This window comes from Equus quagga, chromosome 10 (assembly GCF_021613505.1).
Source record: "Equus quagga isolate Etosha38 chromosome 10, UCLA_HA_Equagga_1.0, whole genome shotgun sequence".
Classification (NCBI taxonomy): Eukaryota; Metazoa; Chordata; class Mammalia; order Perissodactyla; family Equidae; genus Equus; species Equus quagga.
This window is the reverse complement of record NC_060276.1, coordinates 37,663,882-37,680,862: the sequence shown is the minus strand read 5'-3', so window position 1 is coordinate 37,680,862 and position 16,981 is coordinate 37,663,882. Positions and strand designations below refer to the sequence as shown.

At 50.4% G+C, this 16,981-nt stretch overlaps 1 protein-coding gene across 1 annotated transcript in view; it reads left to right on the top strand.

Moving 5' to 3' along the window:
- Nucleotides 1-12,635, top strand: part of FRMPD3 (FERM and PDZ domain containing 3) — a 76,228-nt gene extending 63,593 nt beyond the window's left edge. Inside the window, exons 14-15 of the mRNA XM_046672727.1 lie at nucleotides 6,417-7,238; nucleotides 8,779-12,635. Coding sequence (XP_046528683.1) covers nucleotides 6,417-7,238; nucleotides 8,779-11,792 — 3,836 coding nt within the window. The 3' untranslated portion in view covers nucleotides 11,793-12,635. The remainder of the gene's footprint in view (nucleotides 1-6,416; nucleotides 7,239-8,778) is intronic.
- Nucleotides 12,636-16,981: the final 4,346 nt, after the last annotated feature.

Below are 16,981 nucleotides of genomic sequence, written 5' to 3'. Positions count from 1 at the left end.
CAGGGGCCAGAGCTCCAGCCCGCTCAGGGCCTGGTCTCTCTGGACGGCTCTATATTCTTGTCCCGCAGCAGCTGCTGGCTGCCAGCTAGCCCAACTCAATGCTTAGCTGACTGGGCCTTAAGGATGCTGTTAAACCAGCAACTGGGCAAGAGAAAGCATCACTTCTACTCTGAGAGCCAAAAAAGAAAGGAAAATGGGGACAAGGATGTGAAGGGAGTACCTCTTGGGCTTTATCAGTAGTTTCCCCAAAGTAGGTATTTCATTTTTTCACTAAATGACTACTTCTCAAGTTCTCATTATGTGCCAGGCACTGCAGATAGAGCCGTGAATAAGAGACATGGTCCTTGCCCTCACAGAGCTCACAGTCTAGTGGGGGAATACAGACAGTTAAAGAGTAATGCCAATGCAGTAAGTGCCTTTGTTCCTATACAGGGGAAATTCCACTGCCACAACAGAACAACACCTGAGCTCGAGGGCATGGCGTAGAGAAAGGCTCAAACAAATGCCACTTCTCCTCTTGTATCGGGCTGGTGAGAAATCCAGAGGCAGGTGCCATCTCTCTCCAGCCTTGAGCTCCTTGTATCCTGGGGAAATCTAGGAAAATAGGGTTTTGGGGGCCCCAGTTGGAGATCACTCTATTTTCTCCCATGGTTAGAAAACAGTTTGGTCTGGTGAATCGAATATTCTAGTTAATGGCTTCTATACATCTCATACATGGCTTACTCATTTTCATGTAGTTAAAACTCAACAACATGCACAGAGTACTAAATCTAGACGGAACATAACAGACCCTTTTTTTTGATGATGATTCAGAAAGAACATGAGGTTCTCGCAAGGTCTCCAGGTCATCATTATGACCAGTAATGATCATCGGACTGTGGAATACAGCAAGACCAAGTAATAGAAAGCTGGTTGAGTCAATGTCATGCTGACTGTATGTTTATGTATATAAAAATAAACTGCATATATTTTTGAACATAGCTCCAGTTGGATCCCCATTCTGTTCTTTGCAAGTATTTTTTTTGTCAGTCTTCTGAGTAGCTGAGTACAGAGGGATAGACTAGGGCATCCCTCTTGGGGAAAGCTGATGAGCAATTTACAGCAGATTTGTAGTCTGGGAGGCACACTGTCCCAGCCATCAGCCGACTGCACCTGGCTTTACTGGCATTTCTAACCTTCCGTCTAGAAGAGATTTGCGCTTCTCCAGGCACATTTTCTCCTCCACACAGCCTCATGCTGCTGCTCAGATCTGGAAATCACAGTACCAAATGATAGGGTTGTGCATCACCTGGCCTTGACAGCCTGGTGTTGGGAGATGTTTCCATCTTACAGGGAAGGAAGCCACCCTTAGACCACCAGACCTGGCCTGAGAGAAGTCACCAACTGCTTATTGGACATGCCCCCAAGAGCCACCTGTGATGGCAGCTTATTGCCAGGCTGACTACACTGATCATTCAGCTGTCTCAGGTAGTTAGCACCTGGTGAATGGCCAGGACCTGTGGACAACGCCTTGGAGTAGAGACCTCCTGAACTGGTAGTTCATGCTCGTGGCTCACTGTTCCTCTAGAGCACTTCTTCCCTAAGGCTCAGAGGGTCATTACATACTATTCCCCCAGCTGACCCAGAGTTCACTAGATCTAGCCACTAAGGTCTGAATTGAACCCACTCAATGTAGCTACATTGACTGGATTTAGAGGGGCAACATGGTGTATGGAAAACAGCAAGGACTTGGGATCTGAAGTCACAGAGACTTGGGTTCCAGTCCCGGATGTGCCGTATCTTAGCTGTGTGATAATGAGCAAGTTCCATAAACTGAGTCTCAGTTTCCTCATCTGTACACTGAGGATAATCATAGTACCCACCTCCTGAGGGATTGACAGGATCATGTGAGATAAACCCCATAAAGTCCTTTTGAATGCAGAGCACATTTTTGCTCTTTTTATAATGATTGAGAGTTCATCATGTGCCCAGTGCTTTGCTTTTTTTTTAATAAACAGCTTTATTTAGATATAATTTCCAAGCCATAAAATTAACCCATTTAAAGTTCACAACTCAGTGATTTTGAGTATACTTAATGTGTTCACAGGGTTGTACAATCATTGCCACAATTTAATTTTAGAACATTTTCACCCCTCCTAAAACAAACACTGTACCCATTAGCACTCATTCCCCATTTCCCTCCTAATTACCACTCAGCCCTAAGCAACCACTAATCGACTTTCTGTCTCTATAGCTTTGCCTATTCTGGACATTTTGTATAGATGGAATCATACAATATATTGTCTTTTTGTGGCTGGCTTTTTTCACTTAGCATAATGTTTTCAAGGGTCATCCTTGTTGTAGCATATATCAGTACTTCATTTATTTCTATTGACTGATAATATTCTGTTGTATTGATATACCACGTTTTGTTTATCCATTCCTCAGTTGATGGACATTGGGTTGTTTCCACCTTTTGGCTATTATGAATAATGATGTTATAAACATTCATGTACAAGTTTTTGTGGGGACATGTATTTTCATTTCTCTTCGGTATATATCCAGGAGTGGAACTGCTGGTCAAATGGTGACTCTATGTTTAATTTTGAGAATCAGTCAAGCTGTTTTCCAAAGTGACTGCACCATTTTACATTCCCATCAGCAATGTTGGAAGATTACAATTTCACCATATCCTCGCCAACAGTGGTCATTGTCCATCTTTTTTCTTACCTCCATTGTAGTGGACGTGAAGTGGTATCTCACTGTAGTTTTGATTTCCAGTTCCCTAATGATTAGTGATATGGAGCATCTTTTCATGTGCTTATTGGCCATTTGTATATCTTCTTTGGTGAAGTATCTATTCAAATCCTTTGCCCATTTTTAAATTGGTCTATTTGACCATAAATATGAGGGTTTATTTCTGGACCGTCAATTCTATTCCATAGATCTGTGTGTCTGTCCTTATGCCAGTACCACACTGTTTTGATTACCATTGCTTCATAGTCAGTTTTGAAATCAGGAAGTGTGAGTCCTCTTCCTTTGTTCTTCTTTTTTAAAATTGTTTTCCTTATTCTGGGTCCCTTGTGAGTCCATATGGAATTTTGTATTAGCTTGTCAATTTCTACAGAGTCAGCTGAGCTTGTGCTAGAGACTGTGTTGAATCTGTAGATCAATTCATGAAGTATTGCCATCTTAAAAATATTGTCTTTCAATCCATGAACATAGAATGTCTTTCCATTTATTTCAGTCTTCTTTAATTTCTTTCACAAATGTTTTATAGTTTCCAGTGTACAAGTTTTGCACTTCTTTTATTAAAGTTTAACCTTTATCATGTTGAGGAAGTTCCCTTTTATTTCTGGCATATTGAGTTTTATCATGAAAGGGTGTTGGATTTTGTCAAGTGATTTTTCTGCATCTATTGAAATGACCATGTAGTTTTTGCCCTCTATTCTATTAACATAGCGTATTACATTAACTGATTTGGGGATGTTAAATCAGCCATGCATTCCTGCAATAAATCCCACTTGGTCATGGTATATAATTATATGTTGCTAGATTCAGATTGCTAGCATTTTGTTGAGGAACTTTGATTCTATATTCATAAGAAATCTTGGTCATAGTTTTCTCGTGATGTCTTTGGTTTTGGTATCAGAGTAATATTGGCCTCATAGAATGAGTTGAGAAGTATTTCTTCCTCTTCTGTTTTTTGGAAGAGTTTGTGAAGAATTAGTATACATGCTTCTTTGAGCATTTGGCAGCATTCACCAGTGAAGCCATCTAGGCCTGGCCTTTCTTTTGGGGGGGGAGGGGGGGGGGGGGGGTGGATTTTTAATCACTAATTCAATTTCTTTCCCTGTTATTGGGCTATTCAGATGTTCTATCTTCTTGACTCAGTTTTGCTAGTTTGTGTATGTCTAGGAATTTGTCCATTTCATCTATGCTATCTAATTTGTTAGCATAAGCTTATTCATAATATTCCCTCATAATCAATTCCATATCTGTAGAGTCAGTAGGGATGTTCCTTCTTTCATTCCTGATCATAGTAATTTGAATCTTCTGTCTTTCTTGCTTGGCCTGTACAGCTAAAGGTTTGTCAATGTTATTCATCTTTTCAAAGAAGCAACCTTTAGTTTCGTTGATTTTCTCTATTGTTTTTCTATCCTCTATATTTCCTTCTGCTTGCTTTGAGTTTACCTTGCTCTTCTTTTTCAAGTTTCATAAGGTGGAAGTTTAGGTTATGAATGTGAAATCTTTCCACTTCTTTTTTTTTTTTTATTTGTGAGGAAGATTGGCCCCAAGCTAACATCTGTTGCCAACCTTCCTCTTTTTTCGCTTGAGGAAGATTGTTGCTGAGCTAACATCTATGCCAGTCTTCCTCTATTTTTTGTATGTAGGTCACTGCCACAGCATGGCTTGTTGAGTGGTGTGTACGTCCAGCACCCAGGATCCGAACCCACAAACCCTGGGTCACCAAAGCAGAGCGCATGAACTTAACCACTATGCTACTGGGCCAGCCCTGTTGTATCTTTAAAGATTTTATTTTTTTTTTCCTTTTTCTCCCCAAAGCCCCCCTGGTATATAGTTGTATATTTTTCGTTGTGGGTCCTTCTAGTTGTGGTATGTGGGACGCCGCCTCAGCGTGGTTTGATGAGCAGTGTCATGTCCGCGCCCAGGATTCGAACCAACGAAACACTGGGCTGCCTGCAGCGGAGCGCGCAAACTTAACCACTCGGCCACGGGGCCAGCCCCTGTTGTATCTTTATTTTAATTCATGTATTTTCCAATTTCTCTTGTGATTCCTTCTTCGACCCATTGGTTATTTAGGTATGTTTTGTTTAACTTCTACCTATATGTGAACTTCCCAAATTTCCTTCTGTTATTAATTTCTAATTTAATTCTCTTGTCTTCAAAAAACATACTTTGTGTGATCTTATTCCTTTTGAATTTGTTAAGGCTCATTTTGTGACCTAACATATGGCCTATCCTGGATAATGTACAGGTGTACTTGAGAAGAATGTATATTCTGCTGCTGTTAGGTGGCATATTCTATAGATTTCCATCAGGTCTAGTTGGTCTATAGTGTTGGTCAGGTCCTCGATTGCCTTGTTTATCTTCTTCCTAGTCGCTCCACCCATTATTGAAAGCGGCGTATTGAAGTCTCCAACTATTGCAATTGAATTGTGTATTTCTCCTTTCAATTCAGTCAGTTTCTGCTTCATGTACTTTGGGGCTTTGTTGTTAAGTGCCAGCACCATGCTTTTGTGATGACTATAAGCTCTAGTGAAAAGCAACACTGACACATTGACCCTGTCAGATTGGAATTTGAAAGGTATTGAAGTTTTGTTTTCCAGCATTTTGACGACCTCGATGAACTGTGGGGTAATGGTTAAAAACATGGGTTTTATGGTCCCTCAACCTGGGCTCAAATCCCAACTACCATTTATGACTCCTGTGACGTTGGGTAAGGCACATAACCAACTGCATCAGCTTCTTCCTCTGTAAAATGGAGATAATGATAGCACCTACCTCATTGGGTTGTTGTTAGGATTAAATGGGATCATGTGTGACGACCTTAGCTTAAGTTAGTGCTTCCTTGCCATCTGTCTGTTTATCTGCTGATAGCAAAGTAAGTTGGCATTGTCTCAGTATATTCTCACAAATAACATGGAGAGGGGCCCCAAAACAGACTAAGAGAGAAAAGCCATTCAGAAATAAAGCATTTGCTATGGATAATTCTCAGATGCACACACTTACCATCATTAAAAACTGTTGACTAGAATATTTTGCAACATGTATGTGTAGGAGGTACGCTGGCCCTGCATGAAGGCAGAGGAGTAATATGATTGAGGAATTATGAGGATGCCCCCCTCACATATGCACATCCCAACATCTCTCTCATACGCTTTACACATTCAGATGCCCAGAACTCTACTAGTAGAGCTCTTTTCTTTTAGGGTCCCTCCATCGACAGTCCTCTTTGAAATGCAAACTGTTGGGCATTGTAGATAGCCCGTTTTGCACTTTCCCACTAAAGCACTAGTAACTTGTCATATTTATTTCCTTCTGCCAAAAGATTCAACATAAAACAAATCTCACCTCTTTAAGTGTGCTTACAGCTGACTCTCAGACCAGACATACCCATGTAAGAGTCCAGCTGTGCCCAGACACCCAGGTGTTCACCTCATGTCTTTTCCCATTTCAGAAGCGATGGGGCTATTAGCAGCCCAGGCCATTTGATTCTACTCACTCTACTTTCAGGGTCAGCAATGACATGGCCAATTGACTCCCCTTCCCCTAAGCTCTAGCAGCCAGATAATTCTCTCTCTCTGTACCTGCCACCCAGTTGTGTGCCAGAGACCTGGGCCAGAGATGCCAAGGTTGCTCAGCCACAGTCCTCAGTACCAGGGCTCATCTGTTGATTCTCTTTCTGGGTTTAGATTACATGCACAGCGCCCACCGCCCTGTCACTGGGGGCCACCTGGGGAAAAAGGAGAGTAGTTATGTGGGCAGCGTGGGCACCAGCCCCAGGAAGTCGAGCCGCTGCACGCCCCCACCTGCCAACTCTGAGCTTGTCAGCTTTTGCTACCTCCACATGCGGGAACAAAGAAAGGAGCAGGAAAGCCGGACGGATGTCAACGAGAACTTAATCTTCTTTGAGGAGACCAGGCCCCGGACCAAGTCTGACCCCACGTCCAAAAGCTCTGGCCAAGGTTACACTGTGGTCCCCGATGACTTTGATGCAGCCAGCCTAGACCACGAGCCTTGTGCCAGCAGGGCCCGGTCCTACACCTTGGACAATTCCCTTGGGGCTGAAGCCCTGAATTTCTACTGTGACTCTTGCAAAGCGAAACTCCAGGAGCAGCTGGGCCCTCGCAAAGCAGGGAGGCCTGGCTCCTCTCGTGACAATATGGTAGACTTGATGTCCCTCCCACCCCCTGGGAGTGAGGAGGAGGAAGAGGAGGAAGATGAGAGCACTTCTCTGTTGCCTGCCATTGCTGCCCCACCTCCTGGTTTCCGTGACAACAGTTCTGATGAGGATGACCCCAAGCGCCGGGCCGTCCAGAGCCAGGAGCAAGGCCGCCACCTGCGTGGGCTCCTGTATGATGAGATTCCGGTGACACTGATTGACAGTGTGCAGACCCGGACAGTGCGAGATCATGCCCAGGAGCTAGATGATGCCCTGGTGTCCACTCTGCAGGCTCTGGAAGCCCTGGCAGCCTCAGAGGATGGACCACATCCCCCACCCCCACAGACTGCAGGTAACAGCCCGTTCCTCCTCCCTCTCGTCTCCCCTTTCTTCTCCCAGCTGGGCAGGGCCAGCAGGTGACATTGCTTCTTCCCAAGCAGAGGTCAAAGTCACCGCAGTATAGCAGGGCAGTGGATGGGCCAGAGGCAGTTCAGAGAGGGTCAGGGGAGCAATGACACTGCAGCAAGGATCGGCTGCTCAGCTCTAGCTAGAGCTCTGGCTCTCGCCATTCCATTTCTGGAAATGTCTTGCAGGTGGACCCCAGGGATTGGGGCTGTGACAGCTACGGAGCCAGGCAAGGATGGAGGATGAGAGCAAAATTGTGAGAGACATAGAAGACAGGCAAAGAACGTCCAGCATGCACATGACTGGAAGAAAAACAAAACGACCAACTAGCCACCTAGTGACCTGGGAGCCAGGAGCCATCACTGCTCAGGGCTGAGGTCTTTATCCTACCTAAGAGCATGGGCTCTCAGTCAGACGCACCCGAGTCCTGGCTTCTTCACTCACTTTCACTGTGACCTTTGGCAAGGCATTTCCTCTCTGAGCCTCCCTTTTCTCATCTTAAATGAGGTTGATAATAACTGTCATATGACATGGGGTTGTTGTGAGGATTAAATGAGATCGTTCATGCAAGGCACTTACACACTGCCTAGCACATAGTAAGGACTCAGTAAGTGGTAGCTACTATTATGAATTATTATTTGGTGGGAGAACCATACAACATGCATGCTATTCCCTGTTATAGACACACATGCATCCATCTTGTAGACAAACACACGTGTCAGACATGTACCCATAGTCACACATACACCTTAAAAAGAGGAGGGAAATGATACAGCAACAGAAAAGGACTAGGATGGAATGAGGCACATGAGAGAGCATGTGAGGCAGGGGAAAGTAGAGGAAGAGAGTGGGGTGAGAGGGAGCCTGGCTGCCCAGGGAGAGTACAGCCCCTGCCTTTTGTGTATGTGACGGCATCCTTGGTGTCAGGCAGCTCCCATGTGTTTGGCCCTCGGGGCTGGCATTTCTCTTTCCTCAGACTTGAGCTCCCAGCACTAGCTGCTCCCAGGCTTGAGGCCCATGTGGTAGCCAGAGTGAGGGCAAGCTCAGCTAAATGGTCTCAGCTGCAAGGACTGTAGGCAGGCCTGGCCAGATGCGAGGGCCAGAGAGAGAGGGACCTCTCTTTGCCAGCCCTCTTCAGGACAATTAACAAAAATTTCCTAGCTGTTGAATCTAAAAATAGTGATGATTAGCATGGTTTTTTGCATGTGATTTGCATGTTAATTTGCCATCAAACTGCCCAGATCTTCTCTGTGCCTCTTTTATTTCTCTTTCGGATTCCAGCCCTTCATAACCCCTCTCCCACTTGCCTCTCTTTGTCCCCTCCCCTCCACTCCTCCCACCCTCAGTCCTGCAGTCCTCCCAGGCCTGACTGGTTTTCCCTAGCTTGAAATACTGCTGGCTAACCTCGGCCCCCATAAACTCTTCACATATAGTTGGAAAAGGACTTGATCTGAGTAAGTGCAGCAGCCCTACCCCTGTTCCCCCAGGTCTGATTGTGCTGGCCACAATCACTCCCGAATCATCGCTGGACTCGGGCCACGAAACCAACTCTTCGGAGCTCACGGACATGTCGGAGATGATGTCTGCCATGAAGCAGCACCAGAACACCACCTACTTCCTGGCCCAGCACCTCAACAAGGACAGCCTCCTGGCCCGCAAGGACCTGCCCTTCCGGATCCAGAGCTGCGCAGCCCAGGCTGTTATCACGGCCCCTTATTCTCTCGGGCGCCCGGATCCCAATCCATCCCTCCAGCCAGCTGTCACAGGCCAGAGTCCTGGCCCCCCTGGCGCTCGGAGGAAGCTGCCCCAGTCAGAGGCCCAGTCTCAGCGAGAGCGAACATATGCCTTGGCAGTGCACCCAGCACTGTCCCCACAGCTTAGTGAGCAGAAAAATCTGAGCCTGCTGTCCCCAGTTCCTGAGGACAAAGGGCCTGGCCACCCTAGGGCAGGCCTAGAGATGTCACTGAGGGCAGCCACACCGTCCCTCAGTGAAGAGCAGGTCTGTGAGCTAAGGGAGAACCTGCCAAAGGAAGTCAGATTGAGCCCCAAGCTTATCCTGGACCCAAAGGGCAGCGTGACCCCAGCCATCATCTCAGCCGCCCTACAACAGGTGGTTCACACTAAGAGTCTCCCTGCCCCTGGCGGGGCTTTGGGGAACACCCCCAGCAGTGGGGAGAGAAGGCTGGAGGCCAGCGTGGGGAGGCCAGAGGCAAGCATGATGAGCAGCAGTGCCAATAAGAATCTTAAGTTCAAAATGAGCCCCAGTGCTCCAGAGACCTCACGGAATTCCCAGCAGCAGTTGAGCCCAGAGGTCTCTTCCGGCTCCAGAGCACCCACAGGCAGCCGGGCTGACAGCCTGCATCTCTCCCCACAAGAGGACAGGCTGCCTGTTCAAAGTTTCCCTCCCAAAAGCTATCTGTCACGAGCAAGTCGAGAGTCAGTGGGCAAGCAAGCTGCAGGGGAGGTGGCAGGCAAGGGCGGGCCAGAGGGTGCTAAGCCCTCCCTGCACAAGCAGGGCACCATCTCTGGCCAGGGGGAGAAGGGACAGCTGGAGAGCACGTCCCAAAGCAGCAAGCTGGAGGAGACCAGCCTGGTCCCCCGAGCCAGCTACCCCGTGGCTCTGCAGAGCCCTGGCTGCCAGCCGCGAGGCCACAGCCCCAGCTGCCAGCCCCGTGGCCACAGCCCCAGCAGCCAATCCCGAGGCCAGAGCCCCAGCTGCCAGCCTCGAGGCCAGAGCCCACTGAGGTCCCAGGCTGCCAGCCGGCAGGTGAGCACCATGCCCTCCAGGAAGCTTGAAACGACCCTGGATGGCGCGCACTCAGCCTCTGAAGGCCCGACAAAGCCCAAATCATCCCGAGGTCCTTTCCGGCTACGCAATTTATTCTCTGCCACCTTCCCAACCCGCCAGAAGAAGGAGACTGATGAGCGGCAGGCCCAGCTGCAGAAGGTAAAGCAGTATGAGCTGGAGTTCCTCGAGGAACTTCTAAAGCCCCCAAGCCAGGGGGAGCTGCCAGGCACCGAGTACCTGCAACCCCCGGCCCCAGGCCGCTGCAGCTGCCAGCTCCGAAGCAGCCCGGTGCAGCAGGGGCCCGGTATGTCCCGAGAGCAAAGGCGCAGCTGCGATTGCAAGCGCATCTGCCGGGGGGGCCGCCCTCAGGCCCCCCAGACACCAGCGCCCGGCCTTCGTGGGACGGAGAGGGACAGGGTCCCCCCCACCCAGAGGCAGCCAGAGGCTGGCCCAGGCTTAAGCCTCAGCAGCCCCACCCATGTCCGGCGCATCCGCTCCACCAGCCTGGAATCCCGAGAATGCCGATCGGAGCCTGAAAGTGGTGTTTCGTGCCTGACCACGTGTGCCTCGGGGGGCGAGTGTCTGGGAGCTCCCAACTACAGGAAACTGATGCGCCGCTACAGCATCAGTGAGCTGGACCAGGGTGACAGGGCCTCGCTGACCTCAGACGTCTACCCACACCCACCCCTGGGCATGCTGCCCAGGGAGGCCAAGGAGGTAGAGGCAGGCCTCCCCCTAGGCTTGGGTCCCAAAAGCAAGTCTCTGGAGTCACCAACCCTGGGAGACCCCTCATACGTCCAGGTTGCCCCTGAGACCAAAGGCCCCAGACAGATGGCCGTGTTCTCACTGCCAGAAGAGGTGTACCGGAAGCCTGCTGAGCTGGATGAGGACAGCGAGAGCAGCAAGTGCTGCTCCATCCGCTACTGCTTCTACTACCGCAAGTGCGACATCGCAGATGACACCAGCGATGGCAAGGATGAGCTCTCCTACTCCATCCCCATGAAGATTCTGCCCGGCATGAAGTTGGATGAGCAGGTGGTGCCTGTGGTGAGCAGGACCCTGCAGGTGCTGGATGCCGCCACCTGCAGCAGCAGCAGCCCCGAGGCCTCCCGTACCCAGGAGATTGACCTGCGGGTGTCCACCTTTGAGGGGAGCCTGGCCAAGATCAATGCCCTGCGGGCCCATGCCTATGGCCTGCCTGACGGCTTCCTAGCTGCCCGGCTGGACACCAACGAGCTGCTGACAGTCCTGCGGCAGTGTGTGGCCAGCCCCGAGGCCCGGGCCCCCAAGCCCTACGTGTCCCAGATCTCTGAGTACAAGCTCGAGCTGGCTCTCAAATTCAAGGAGCTGCGGGCCTCCTGCCGTCGCGTGGCCAATGTGGACAAGAGCCCCACTCACATGCTGGCAGCCATCACGGGCAGCTTCCAGGTGCTGAGCAGCCTCATTGAGACCTTCGTGCGGCTGGTGTTTATCGTGCGCTCCGAGGCCCAGCGCCAGGAGTTGCTGGCCAAGGTAGAAGAGGTGGTGAGGAACTACACCTTCCTGCTGCGCGCAGCTGAGGAGTCCACCGCCCGGAGCCTCAACCAGCAGCAGCAGCAGCAACAGCAGCAGACAGCAGCTATAGGGGCGGCCACAGGGCACCCACCAGGCTCCCCAACTTCAGCGACTGTTATGAGCACATTCACTCGCTCCTTAAAAACCCTTATTAAGTAGGGCATCTGCCCAGGCCTGCCCCCCTTCCCCAACCACAGCCCCAGGTTTGAGCTTTGTGGTCCTTGCATCTTGTGGTGAGTGTATGTGTCTGCTGGGCCAGTCAGGGTCCAAGAGCCTTCAGTCTCCAGGGAGTGAAAACTCCCTGAATTGAGGCTATCCCTGAGGGCTCCAGGCAGCTGCCACCCTGGGTGTCCTCACCCCTTCCCTGGCCTCTGGGCGTCACTGTGAGGGCCAAGGCCCCTCTACACCTGCCGCCTGCCGCAGAGCTGTATTTTATCTCTTTTCCAGGGCTGAGAGGTGCCATCAGGCTCACTTCCTGCTCCATTTTGGGGGCCAGGGGAGCCGGCACCTGAAGCAGGCAGGCCCACAGGCCTTCAGCTCCTCCTGGTATCTGCTCCCCAGGGAGCAGTGTCAGTAGCAGCAGAATACAGCGCCGAGCGGAGGGGAAAGGGCACTCGGCCCAGATGTGCCCGCCCACCCTGAGCTCACACTCACTCGGCAGGAGCCACCCCGCAGGGCCCATGCCCGGGTGGTAGGTCTGCAGAAGACAGCCACACAGGGCTGTTTGCAGCCGGCCCAACAGGCTGGCAGCCTTGGGAGCCCTCGCCCCCAGGCCCAGTAGCTCCACACCAGCCATCCCCAAAGTGCCCTGCCCGTCACTGACGGGCAGGGAGGCTCAGTCCACTAGGGCGCAAGCATCTGGGATCACCCCACTCGTTCTGGGTAAGGTACCTGGTGAAAACGTCTGCCCTGGGGAGACCCAGCGCAGGCCCTGGAGCCCGCCTGGCCCAGCCCAGTGCAGGGCTGTCGCTGCAGGCGTGCGGCTCCTCTCTCAACATCTCTCTACCAGACAGACTGTCCTTAGGAGTTCGACTTAGCTATGGATTGGGGGTGGGGGGTGGGGGGGTGGGGGGCGGGGGGTAGGGGGTGGGGGGCGTTGATGACTATATCTTAAACTTCTGGAAGCTAGCGTGATATGTTAATCCTGAGTATATGCTTTTGGCTGTGTATTGACCCTGTGGATTTGTCTCTCTAAGAAAAGAAGCTGAGCGCCTTACCCGGTGCAGTCCTGCACCTCTCTCTCTCTCCGGAGTCATCTGGAAGGGAATTCACACTGTTTAGCATCCTCCTTGACACACATCTGCTGCCGTCACCGCCCCCCTACAACCTTCCTGGGAGTGAAGACACGGAGTCCCTACCAATTGTCCCACTGTAGGGAACAAAGAAAGCCAATGTTTTTCTCTATAGATTGCTTCTCATCCACCTCTCCATACCTCCCTGTTTCCCACCCACTCGTGCCCTGTGTCTGCCTCTCTTTCATCATTACATGAGAGGCCCGTGTGAAATCCCCAATTCTTATGTGAGTTTTATAAAGATGTACACTGTGCTTACCCCCCACCCATTCTTGGTACCCCCAGCGCAATAAAGCCCCCCTGAGTGGCCATTTCTCCTGGCAAGGATTAGGGGAGCTCCTTCTACAGAAGCCAGCCCCCCTTCCTTGCCTCTCCTCCCACAGGACCAAGTTGTTTAATGGGCCAGAGATGCAGCCAGTGGGGACCCCTTTCCCCCGCGACCACTGCCAGCCCGAGTGCTGATATGGTCTTCCTCTTCTCCCAACTTCTTGATCCTGCACATTCACCACTCAGCCCTTGCCTGTGTCATTCCACCACCATCCTTCACCTCTCCCTCAGCCTCACGGAGAGGACACATTTTCTAATGTCTGTATATAGTATATATACTACATAAAATATATAACTTATATATATATATACTAATTTATGTCTTGTTTTTGAAACAAGAATGATTAAATCTATTCATCTTACTATCCCAATAAGTCTTTGCAGTGCCTCTTTGTGGGTATCCTTGAATTGTTGGTGGGTGGTGGCCCTTTGAGTGCGCCCCCTGGGCCTCTGCTCCCACCTCCCCGGGCCCCAGTGGGTGATGAGAGCTGAAGAACCTGCTCCTCCTGCCTCCTCTCTGCTGCTCTTAGAAGCCTTCCATTGGTCATGGGAGTTGGGTACTGTTTACTCCTTTCTCTTGACCCTGTGGCCTCTGGCTCACGCGGCCACCATGTCTGTGACCTTAGAGTTAAAGGAGGCAGGAGGGGGGGACGACGCAATGTGCTCTGTGCCTAGTACACAGGATGGCCTGGTAGTTAGGAGACAGGGTTTTAGGTCAGCTCTCAGGTTGGGATTGAGAAATGGGGCCTCTCCTTCTGAAATGGGCCCAGTCGCCTCAGAGTATAGCCTGACTGCCTTGTCACTTAGGCTAGTGAATCCCTTGCAATGGCCTCTGGCAATTTATTGGGAAGGGTGTTCGATAGGATACAAGAGCAGGACCCTAAGCAGGGCTGACCTCTGGCTTTTCAGAAAGTTCCTGAATGGTGGGAAATGATTCTGTTTCTCCTTTTCTCCTATTTCCTTCTGGTACTCACAGGTCCCCACTAGCCTGTGAGGAGCCTTTGTGCCAACTCGAAAAAGGTTTTCCCTGCTGCACCCACCCCCGACGATGAATTAGAAGAAAAACCTTACCCTGTGGGTGATGGTCCCTGTGGGCACATGGCTTGGTAATTTCAGCCACACTTGCCCCGTCAGCCAGGTGCACAAACTATACAGCCATGTACAGTGGCCCTGCTTATTCGCTTCCTCCCAAAGATTGGGCATAGACTGTTTCTCATGTCTGCAAAGGTTGTAGCTAAACTGGTTTCTAATCTGAGCATGGAGGAGGAGCCAAGAGAGCGCACAGTCAGGCTGGGCTGCTCTGCACACTTCCCAGCACCAAACCAGAGCCCCATCTGCATGTGGGAGGCCGGCAGGGGTGACAGGCCTTGCCCTGTTGGCAGAGCTCTTCTGAGAGCTGTCTGCCAGGGATACTGTCCCACAACACCAAGGTTGGGACTCAGTGGAAGTGAGTGCCAATATAAAGTGAGGCCTGCTACCACTTAAAATGACCCGACTGGACAGTCTAGAAACTTGGGCTCCCTCTGGCCCTACACTACACTGGTAGCTCCTTACGGCTAGAAAGCATTCTCATTCAGTTCTATACCCTGGGTACCCAACCACACAGTACCTGGCACATAGTAGGTCTTCAATAAATACATGTTGAATGAATGAGGGTTGACTAAGATGACTGCCATGAGAGAGCCCTCCCATACCTCTGTACCTCATGAAAAGGGCCCTCTGTCCTCTGGGAATGGTTAATCCAGGGCAGTGCTGTTGGACGAAGCCAGGCAGCCTGGCATCCTCCTATCAAAGAATGAGGAGTCAGGGCCATCATCCAGTGTCTCACTGACTCAGCTGAGTTTCACCAACAACTTAACAAAAGCTTTGGAAACTCCTGAGGTGACCAATGGTCTCCTTTGCTGTGGGCCCAGGGCCATTCTCTGCAGTAGCTGGGAGCATTGGGGAAGGCCTTCTTCCCACCAGCATCTTCCTCTCTGTCTTCGGCCTGAGCCGGAACCTGAAGCCGATGCTCTCCAGCCACCCCGTACCAGAAGTGAGTCCCCAGAGCCTGACTCCTGCCTTTCTGACTTTAGCCAATTAAAGGAAAACGGGCTCACGCTGTTGGCATGGACCCAGGAGGTCTGTGGCACTGGCATAGTCACATTTTTTTCAACTTGTTAAATAGGCAATTTCATCAGCAACGAATTGAAAGGACCTGCCTTAGCCAGAACTTTTCCTGCCAAAGGGGCTGGGGAAAATCAGCTGCCAGTACTGGGAAGGGGCATACATTTATGTCTTAGGATCAAATTCCTCCAAACAGCCACTAGGATGGGAGTAATAACTGCATCCCATTCCCCATCCTCCAGGCTGGAAGCCAGACTGTGGGTGTGCATCTGGAGCAAGGATAAGGCCTCTCTGAACCAGGGACTGGAGTGGTATATGTGCACAGAAATTTGTGGGTAGAGCTGTTGTGTCCAAAATGCCACCATCAAAATTATGAGACACCCTCTGTGCTCCTCAAACTAAGGTCTGAGCCTCCCAGGGATGTGGCCCGTATTGCTTATACATGTGCATTTTCCTCAAAGATCTGGGAGGAAAAATCATGCAAAATGATACATTAAATACTTTTATGGAAAACTATCATGGAGAGGAATGCAAAAGTTGCATGCCATGTAAAACATATTTCAAAGACACTTGACACTCGTGTCTGATACTTTTGGCTACATTCCCATGCCCATATACCCAGCGTCCAGGTTCACTCTCCTCTCCCACTAGACATGCCTTGGTGGAAATATTGGACACGCTTAGGGTCCATCAGATGAGCTAACTGGTGGTGTGGGCTCCAAGGGGAAGACATCTAGGATGGCCTGTTTCCGTGGGTCTGGGCACAGGTAGGGGTCAGGCACTTCCTCAGGGATAAGAGACTTGGCATGACAGGGTGCCAGGAAGGGATGCCAGGAGGAGATGGGGCAATGTTATCAAAGCCCCCCTCCCCTCCCATGCCCCACCCCAGTGTTGCCTGTTACACACTTTAGCACACGGTCAGCCCCAGGCACAGACTGAGGGGAGCCAGATTCCCTCCAAGCCAGAGATTTGTGCATCTGCAATGAACAAGCAAAGCAGGGAGGCTGCATGGGCTAAGCTGAGTGGTCCCCCCCAGAATCAGGGCTCCATTCTATTTTCAGCCGAGCCGCTGACTTGCCATGTGATGGGGTACAAGTCATTTCACCTTTTTGGGCCTCTTCTCTAAAATGAAGATGACTGAGTCTTCAGCCTCCCTCTGCAGCTTGGAGGATTAATGAGGTGGTGCTGAAAAAGCAGCTATAAAAATCCTGAGCCCTAGCTGTATGAGCTTAACAAGTGCAAATCGAATGGCCCTGGTCGCAGCTGGTTCACAGACACTAATTAAGCTTGCACCAAGAGCCTGGAACTAGAAACTTGGGTGCCTGTTTCCTTCAAATATCCATTGTTCTCAGTCAAAACCATCTTCCAGTCAGTTTCCAAAAGGGATATGCAAGACCGCCTCCCCTTTGGACCCTTCTTTTAAAATTGAGAAGCCTGCCTGCTACCTCAGTGGAGAACCCCATCCTGGGCTGGACACAGTCAGGTGGACCCAAGGCTCTTCTTGGCCTTTGGCCAGTACCCTGGCTTGTTTTGCTGACATCCTCCTATTATTTCTTCATTCTCATCCTCCTCGCTAGAAGCAGCTATAATGAACGATTTGCACTAGAACATATCCCTTTTGCA